The sequence below is a fragment of the Bicyclus anynana genome, chromosome 24 (genome assembly GCF_947172395.1).
Source record: "Bicyclus anynana chromosome 24, ilBicAnyn1.1, whole genome shotgun sequence".
In the NCBI taxonomy this organism is placed as follows: domain Eukaryota; kingdom Metazoa; phylum Arthropoda; class Insecta; order Lepidoptera; family Nymphalidae; genus Bicyclus; species Bicyclus anynana.
Genome location: NC_069106.1, coordinates 1,774,125 through 1,783,985, shown reverse-complemented (window position 1 = coordinate 1,783,985; position 9,861 = coordinate 1,774,125). Strand labels below are relative to the sequence as shown.

At 37.5% G+C, this 9,861-nt stretch overlaps 1 protein-coding gene across 1 annotated transcript; it reads right to left on the bottom strand.

Annotated features, from left to right (window-relative positions):
• Positions 1 to 820: 820 nt before the first annotated feature.
• On the bottom strand, positions 821 to 4,730 carry LOC112044001 (beta-1,4-galactosyltransferase 7). Its single transcript, XM_024079716.2, has 3 exons — positions 4,469 to 4,730; positions 3,363 to 3,894; positions 821 to 2,829 (listed from the first exon to the last, which is right to left on the bottom strand). The coding sequence occupies exons 1-3, from the start codon at positions 4,584 to 4,586 to the stop codon at positions 2,589 to 2,591; spliced, it is 891 nt and encodes a 296-aa protein (XP_023935484.1). The 5' UTR covers positions 4,587 to 4,730; the 3' UTR covers positions 821 to 2,588.
• Positions 4,731 to 9,861: the final 5,131 nt, after the last annotated feature.

Here is a 9,861-nt window from a genome sequence, read left to right as displayed (position 1 = left end):
TGGCATCAGTATCGATCACTAATCACTCCCTGATAGTTATTTTGGAAATATATTTCATATACAGAATTAACCTCTACAGATTTATAAGTATAGATTGTAATGAATATTGTACATAGTATGTATGGATATAATATAAGAAACCAAATCACGCGGTATGAATTCCCTTTTCTTTGGGTTACCTTCGGCAATATTTCAACCTTCGCCACTGGTACCTACCCCTTGACGGTTTCTACGCGGTTTCGTACGGGAATGCTAAATCGCTTGGCGGTACAACTTAGCTAGTAACTAGGTACTATTAATTACAAGACGGAGGTCCAGGGTTCGACCACCGGCTGTGCTGATTGAGGTTTTCTCAATTGGTCCAAGTCTCGTTGGTGGGAGGCTTCGGTCGTGGATAGTTACCGGCGAATACGTACCACCAAGCGATTTACCGTTCCGGTAGGATGTTGAAACTGAAAGGTGTTGATTTTCATCCTACTCCTAAAAGTTAGCTCGCTTCCATCTTAGATTGCACCATCACTTACCATCATCGTCGCAGACGAGGATCGAACCCAGGACTTCCCTCTTGTAAATCCACCGCGCACACAATTGCGTCATTGAGGCGGTCGAATGTTAAGAATGTTTAACAGAGGTAGGTGGATTTTGGATGTATTTTTTTTTGGCGTAGATTAGCGAATATGGAGCTTTCATCCACCATACCTAGTCTTCAATGAGGGTCAACCTAGACCTATAAATGGTTAGATACTTGTTTGAAGTACCCACTTGGATTTGCCAAAACACTTCGATAAAATAGGAATCATTTAATATAAAAGAAACCATATTATGTTATATTTAAAATGTGATTTATTCCAACAAGTGCTTATAATAAAATAATGGAGTTGGTGGGTTACAATTTTTATATTTTTGGTTCTATTAAGTACTAGCGGACGCCTGCGACTTCGTCCGCGTGGAATTTAGTTTTTCACAAATCCCTCGGGAACCATGGATTTTTCCGGGATAAAAGTAGCCTATGTGTTAATCCATGCTGTAATATATCCAGCTAATTCGGTTTAGTAGTCGACGCGTGAAAGAGTAACAAACATTCATATCATCAAAATCATTTCGCAAATCTCGGGAAACTATGGATTCTTTCTGGATAAAAAGTAGCCTGTGTGTTAATCTGTTTGGATCTGCGATCAGTCGACTTTAAGCAGGTGAGTTGTGAGACTTTAGGGCGGTTCTGACAGGAGAGCCATAGCTCTGCCGTCACCTATACTAAAGCCATACTTGAGGAGTACTGTTTACCAACAAACAAATTAAAAATGAGGGTATAAATCACTAGTCATTTCACACCTAATAATAATTACGATTAACTTGTTCTTAAATTAATGAAAATAAATATGATTAATAAGCTTAAAATAGTTACTTTATTTTGAATAATATTTTACAAAACAACAATACATAATTTAAAATAAAAAAGTTATGAAATGACATGCGTTTTCTACCCTCATTTCTAATTTGTTTGTTAGTAAACAGCTTAGAAATCGAGGGCTCCTTGAGTATGGCTTTAGTATTGTCATCGAGCACGTCAGCTCGCTTCAGGCGTTTGATTCGCAGCGCTACCACTAACGAGCTAGTGAGGCGATTGGGATGTCTCGTTAGCCTTTCTTTTTACTTTTTGCAGTTATTACTGATTTCCTCACAGACAGTTGGCATTTCAAGGTATTCAAGGGTTTCATTGATGCGAATGAACCAAGGGGCATCCGTGATAGCCCAAGTAGTTATTTTGCATCCTTTGCATTTGATTTACTGCATGTGCCCCATAGCTGAGTGCCGTGAGTCTCACCACTCACCACTGTATATATATTTTTGCATATATGATGTGTATGCCACTTCTGCCGTGCAATGACAAAACACTAAAAACCATCAATTGTAGATTGTGCTAGAAACAGTATAAACTCAATAGCTCAGTGGTAAAAGGGCCGAGGTCAACAAGAGGTTGTGGTTGATGACACGCCCACTCCGAACGACTTTTGTGACATGCCCACTCCGAACGACTTTTGTGACATGCCCACTCCGAACGACTTTTGTGACATGCCCACTCCGAATGACTTTTTTGACATGCCCACTCCGAACGACTTTTTTGACATGCCCACTCCGAACAACTTTTTTGACATGCCCACTCCGGACGAAGTCTTGCAGTCCCCTGAATGTCATAACATTATTAATTACACTCTCGATCAAGTCATCAATATTCTCTTTCAGTACGTTTTTGATTTGAGACCCCACATGAGTATATTTGCAGACATTTGGTAGTCGATAATACGAAAAAAAAAAACTAAATTGAAATTGCTTTAACCATTCGGGAGCTATGGTACCACAGACACACTCACACACCAAAATTATAACATCCCTCTTTTTTCGTGGTGGGGTTAAAATTAACTATTAATACATTTGTCAATGGTTTTTTTAGTCTTGAAATAATTTTAAATGCCAATATGTTACCACGTGCAAGGATGTGCAATTTATGGGTGTCATCACAAATGAATGCATATCATGGTACGGCAGCGTTGAGACGTACATAGGTGTAAAGCCTCCCTGACATAACTCTAAGTCTTCTTCACTTTAGTTGGTTCAGGGCACTGGCACCACGGTGTAGCAGTCTTATTACACACCAGCTCCACGTTGAGCACCGTCACGGGCAGAGAGTCTATGGTGACGTTGTGGGTGCTGTGTATGGTGTAGTTGACGTCATGCAGGCCTGTCACCCTGTCCCGACGGCGTGTCACCTCTCGCTGGTTGAAGCACTTGCGCATGTCACGTTTGCGGTACGTTTTGTCGTGTATGTGCCTGGAAAATAAGAAAAATAGGGCTTACTAGACAAATTTGCTATTGAGCCTGCTTTGAGGAAGTTAATTCTTTTTGAGCTCTAGCTACTGAAAGGCTTATAGCTTCATGTATCATTTTAAGTACTCTATCATGATGATGATCATGTGAGTAAAGATTCCCCTACCCTATTCAGGAGCACCTTGCATCCAACTAACAAATCAGAGTAACTTAGTATGATGGGGGGAAAGTCTTCGTACTAAGTTACTGTGTGAGAGTAATTTGAAAGGCATTAAGATCATCATTTAATAATTTAGCAAGGCACGCCATTTTAGTGCAAATGAGATGTAGAACTCACCTGAAAATAACCTAAGGACTCCTTCATTATCAGCCTGTACTAATGTCCCATTGCAGGGCCTCTCCTTATAGGAGATAAGGACTCCTTACATATCAATTGCTATTGACTTTTTAATTACAAGACTTGTGTCTTTACAAGAGACAAATAGCATTCCATGGATTCACCATCAAAATTTACAAGATACTCAAAGTGCACTTACTTGAAAGTATTCTCAGGTCCAGTTGAAATATTATCTGGTCTTTTTACTTTCAGTCCTGCATCTTTTAATCTAACATAAAACTCATCATCCTCCAGACCCCATCCCCAATAATTATTTGACATACCGTCCACAAGTTCGAAGTCCTCTCTCCTTATAAGTAATATACCACCGATGAACGTATCATAGTGATACTTTGGATGGGTCTGCGGTGACGAAATATGGAAGACACAGCCCAATGGATAGTCATACTTTAAATCATTGTTCATGGGCAGTAAGTCAACGTCATGCATTGCTATATAATCATAATTCTTCTTAGTATACAAGAATCCGACGTTTATAAGCGAGGCACGGTTGAATCTGTTGCTATCTTTCTGTTGGATGATAAATATGTGGTACGGTATGTTCTGTTTTGTTAGGAACTGGTGCATGTGAGGGACAAATTCCAGGAGTTCTTCGAATCTGTCTCTGAACGGTACTAGAATGGCGAGTTTCTTTTTGCTATGTGTCGTTGATATTTGGCGGGTCTTCTGTTCTGTAATTATTGATTGGTTGATTAAAAGCAAGCTTGTAAATTATTATTGCCTATTTAAAAAAAAAAATTAAAAATAAATGTCATCAGGGATAATGTAGGAATTGAGTGGAACAAAAACTCTTCCAACATTTGTATGTAAATACAAAATGTAAAAACTGTTTTGTATTTGAAAACTATTTTTATAGTTTTAAACCATTTTATTCAACTCTTTATTTACAAGTATCAATCTGATAAATATGTCAGTTATTATCTAAACAATATTAATTTGTATTTTAAAATTAAAAGATAAGATTAGAGTTTATAAGTAAAAAATGTATTTGGTAAGTATTTTATTTTATTAATAAGTATCTATTTTGTTTTTTAGGATGTAAAGTACTCTACGTTATTTTATGTAGCTACTGCTGACAAATTGTCATGATGCTATATTAATTAATTAAGCTTTAAAATCATAATCAACTATACTAATTTTCCGTCTAAAATTCACTTCAGTGTTTTTAGTTTAAACAAGTTTTTTGTGTTTTATAAGGAAGTTTGTGAGACGGATATTTAGATCGTTATATATCTTGAAACTTACCTGTAGAAATAGGGAGAGAGGCCAAGAAGCAACCCATTACAAAAGTTAAACCGAGGCAAACGGTGAGACATTTCGAACCGGTAACTCGGTAACCCATTAAAGTAACACTTCTGTACATTAATTGAATCTCTCACGAGTATTTTGCAGTTATTTACATAGTTTTCTTAATATAGAAATCTACATAGTTTCGATTTAATTAAAACTGAATAAAAAAACATAAAAATTCGCATTTTATTGACATCAAAATGACATCGACGTCCACAGATAACAAACGAAGACGTCAGCTAACTGCTGCTGTCACTTGACATTGACACTTGACACTTCTTTTTTTATATCTGGCTTTGGACTCTGAGATCTAGCTTTTTGAGATTTGAGACTTCGATCAAAATAACTTTCTCTCTGAAGGGTAAAAAAGGTAGAAATGGTAAAATATAATTAAATCTCAACACGTTTATAGAATTTGAAAACATCCATCACACACTGCTGAAAGTTTAGTAGTTTTTAGTATTTTAGTCGAGTACAACCGATTTTTGGGCGGTAAATACAAAAACTATTCATACTCGGCTAAAATACTAAAGTAGTCCGAACTAGGCCTAACGGCTAAAGAAATATTGATCTATCGTGCTCTTCGACAAATAAGAATTTTTTAATGTTTTTTAACCCGATCGAGGACTTAAACCCAGGCCTTTAGTTAAGCAGCTTAAGCTAATTTGACCGATGAAATAATGAATCAGTAGACCCCTAAAAGTAGATGCAGTTGTGGTTTGAAAAAATACGATAAGTGCAGTTGAGAGTTCATATATTTAAATGAAAAAAAAAAAAATTAAAAATGGCGTCGCGTGTTTAGCGCCTATTCACTTACATTAGCAATTCAAACAAATTTAGCTAATAGCACGACTAACACGGCAAAGATTGTGTTTGAAAAGGATTTATGTCTTTCTACCCAGCGTGCTTATTACCACGTAATAAATGTGTCGAGATCATGAATTTGGCGGAAAAAAGTTCTTAGAGCTATTCCTATAGGTAGGTATTATATTCTACAAGTCTTTTCATAAAGGTGCTTTGCCTTCGCAAAACAATCTTACTATAGGGTATTCTAGCGCAGGGTTACCACGAACTTTGGTGACTGGGGACATAATTTGTGATCATATTTTTTTATTACCTAAAAAAATTACGATTTAAACTTCTTTTTTTTTTTAAAGAATATTTATTTGTTATATTTTTAAATAAGTATGACCAATATTCCCGTTCTCCTTCAAGTACCTAGTCGGAAAAACTTTTAGGGGTGGGTACGACAATAGATCCGCGGGCGGGGATCGAACCCCTCGATGATGAGTCCGGCCCCTTAAACACTGAGCTATTGAGGCTTTAAAAATATTTAATACTAGACAGACGAGGGTCTGAAGTCCGGACCCTTGAAGCTTGCCACATTAAAGTCTAGCCGCAACAGAGATGGGCGATATAACTTCGAACTGGCGTCACTCACTATGTTATGCCAACTGTTTGTCTTTGTAGTGATGAGGCAAAATACAATTGAATATGTTTGTCCCATTCGATCACGACCTGTCTGAAACGCAATCTCTGAGTGGCCGGTTTTTAACAAAACCACAATGGGGATGATGAATAGGTTTGAATATATGTATGGGTAGAATGAAACTAAACTTTCAGCTTTTTCAACAAAGAATTTTCAATCTGTAGGTAAATTAGACAGACAAGAAATATTTTTTTTTCAGGTCATAATGAAAATACATAGGTGATTGTTGATTTTATAGAATGTCGTCGTGTCACATATTACAATCATGGCGGCCTGAGCGCCGAGCAACTGTCTACAAAAATAAAATATATATAAAAAAAAATCGATAATAAGTCAAAAGTCCGATAAATTTTGAAGCTAAGGAAATTACCAAATTACATTTTACGGAAATCAGACAGAGGTAGATCGGCTAAGTATGCGGATTAATATGCAAGTATGAAATTACTTGTACGTATGTATGCATGGCATCTAATAAGAAAAAAAAAACATAACTTTATTTTTTTAATTTTAATAAATGTAGTTAAACACTAGAGGCAAAGGTTCAACCGCATTCAGCCACAACATAACACACCGTGTAATTACCAAGTCGTTCTTTTTTTAAACTCGATAAATATAATTTATGCGCTATGAGTTAAAATCTACTTTACTTATTAAGACCATTTTATAAACGCAAACGTATAATAGCTGTTAATTATATTTGTTTTGAATTATAAATAGGGTAGAAATAGCATTGTTTAGATTAGCTAAGTTTAGGACTCTCGCACACGGGCCACCGGCCTCAACCACAAAACACCGCTACCGGCATATTTCCTGTAGTTTCATACATTTTATATGACTCACCGCACACAGTTGACGCAGGAGGCCGCCACATGCTACAATCTTCGCTGCTCGCTTCTTGTGGCCCGCACCGGCCACTAAACGCCGACACAAAACGCCACCGCGATAGTCACAAATACCGCTACAAGAAGCAAGAAGGGGCCACAAAAGTAGCTGAAGCGCGCGACAGCGACTTGTGGCCGGGTGGTCGACACTTGTGGTCGGTGGCTGTTACTTTCTAACCTATATCTACATGCAGTATCATAATCGCGCGAGTGTCGTGTGGCGGCATTTTGTATCGGCGTTTAGTGGTTGGTGCAGGCCACAAGAAGCGAGCAGCGACGATTGTAGCGTGTGGCAGCCACCAACGACAACCGTGTGCGGCGAGTCCATATAAAATGTATGAAAAGTAAAGGAAATATGCCTGTAGCGGCGTTTTGTGGATGTGGCCCGTGTGTAGGAGCCCTTACGCTCACGTAGTCACAGAAGTAGCATATCTTTAGGTTCTGCGGGTCTACTGCCTTTGACCATTATTATTATTTTTATATGCGTATTAATAATAAGCTTTATTTAATTTCATATAAATCTTAAAACTAAAACACAATCTTAAATAACATTTCTAAAATAAAATTGTTTTTTTTTTATATACCTACATTTACAGTTTTTTTATTTATTTTTTAATTCAAGTTTTCAAGTTCAAGATGCTGGATGCAGATGGCTCAGTATCGTGATGTTTAAAAGTCCCTACAAAAGGCCTGTGTCCTGCAGTGGACGTCCATCGGCTGATATGATGATGATGATGATGTTTATATAGACTCTGGAACTACTTAACCGATTTTCAAAAATCTTTAAACTACACTAAGCTACACTATCCCCGAATGATATGGGCTATATTTTATCCCCGTATTCTTACGAGAACGGGAACCACGCGGGTGAAATTTAAAATAAACCAACATAATATAAACATAGTTAAAACTTTCGACATTCGGTCTTTTCTGAAGTCGGTTATAGAAGCCTGCCAGTTATCTATAAGCGGGTATATAAATTTAAACAAACTAAACTTTTTAACCATCACAACTCTATTTACAAACAAATAACTATAATTGTCGGTAATTAAGTACAATTTTAATTCTGAACTTAACTACGGATCAGAATTAATTACGTTTTGAAAAAGAAAACATAATTATAAGTTACCAAGCGTATTTGCCTCGGGGTTGAAATGGTATAACATTGTTCATTGACTGTGTTAATTAGTCTTGTGGTTCGTTCTGAGGTCCAAGTTTCTATTCTCAGGCCAGGCGTAATGCTAGCCACTCACCACCCAATAATCCACGAGTTTGCAGGACATCCGGCTAACATAAACAAACAAACATAAATATAACATAAAACTGATCGTGTGTTGGTTGCGATCGGCATGATAAACGCTGCAGACTCGTGGACTTATTCGAATCATCATCATCATCATTATCAACCCATATTCGGCTCACTGCTGAACTCGAGTTTCCTCTCAGAATGAGAGGGGTTAGGCAAATAGTCTACACTGGCCCAATGCGGATTGGCAGACTTCACACACGTAGAGAATTAAGAAAACTGTCAGGTGTGCAGGTTTTCTCACGATGTTTTTCCTTCACCGTTTGAGACACGTGATATTTAATTTCTTAAAATGCACTTAACCAAAAAGTTGGAGGTGCATGCCCCAGAACGGAGTTCATATCCACTGGGCTAGAATGATGGGTGGTTAGCTTATATTATGTGTGTTGGTCGCGATGTGCATGTCATCATGCCGTTCGCGATCAACATACGACCAGTTTTATCGCATGTCTTGCTGTTTACGCTGCAAGAACATGAGCCTATTGGATGGTGAGTGGCCAGCATTATATTTTTTTAAACATAAAATATTAGTCATATTTTATAAATATAAATAATACCTCGTAGGTACAGTGGTTAGTTTATGTGCTTTTAGATTACGTCTTAGGTTCGAGTCCTGGATCGAGTTATGAAATACTGAGCTATACTTTCTTGCGAGAAATTCTCAGTCCGGAGTAGGTACATAAGGAAGTTGGTAGTGTTACACGCCGTGCCTCGGAGAGGTATAGCATAGTTATAGTGACAATACAGCTGTGGTACTTCTCCGCTTATAGTGCTTACCATAGTTAAACACCTTATGCACGCCACGGCCTACACACAGCGCAGTCCGCGCTACAATGTCATACCCTGCAGCTATGAAAGCGACCGGTGTGCCCCGAACCTTATCTGCATCCATCAGAGTAAATAAACGCCACCAATTAAAACATTTATTATACTACAATACATACATACTACATACAGTAAAACTGTTTCTAATAAACGATGGAACACGGAAAATCCATCTAAAATGACTTATTTGGATAATACTCACATCACTAAACCCAAAGTAAGCAAAATAAAACGATATTGCTTGACCTTCTTATCAAGCGAAGACTTAATAGGTACGATGTAACACAGCTAATTACTAAGATAGGGGACAATAGAGGCAGCCATTGAATTAATGTGGTCAAACCCTGATAAGGCTTAGTCATGGAAATTGCTTCATTTTGTTTTTTTTTTCGGGGCTTTTAATTTGCCTCGGACGAATTCTTTACAGTGTAAGCGATTAGGTTTTAAACGTTCTTTGTTTATTTGTTTTTTTTTTGTTGTTAAAAAATGGAACTTCTATCAAATAGAGGCGTGGATTCTTGCTGTTTTAATTTTAGAGTTTTTTTTTTCAGAAAGAAAAGTCATATTGGTTATCTTATTTGACGAATGAGAAAGTCACTTACATTCGTGCTACATAGCCCTCATTACATGACAGTGGCATAAATATCCATTTTCCAACCAGATTTATCTCGGGCTCCATTCTTTAGACAGATCAGCAGTCTTCAACTCCTCTTCAATGGACCGCTTCTAAGCAGTTTTTGGCCTGCCATACTTTCGCTTGCCTCCTGTAGGATACAACTTTAAGGACTCCTATGCTACAATCGATGTTCTGCGTAAGTATCATATAACAAATAAATCGCAGCCTCTC

Coding starts and splice junctions, on each gene's coding strand:
- LOC112044001 (XM_024079716.2), bottom strand. CDS start 4,586: ATGTACAGAAGTGTTACTTTAATGGGTTACCGAGTTACCGGTTCGAAA. Junction 3,895..4,468: donor CTCTCTCCCTATTTCTACAG/GTAAGTTTCAAG, acceptor CAATAATTACAG/AACAGAAGACCCGCCAAATA. Junction 2,830..3,362: donor GGACCTGAGAATACTTTCAA/GTAAGTGCACTT, acceptor CTTATTTTCCAG/GCACATACACGACAAAACGT.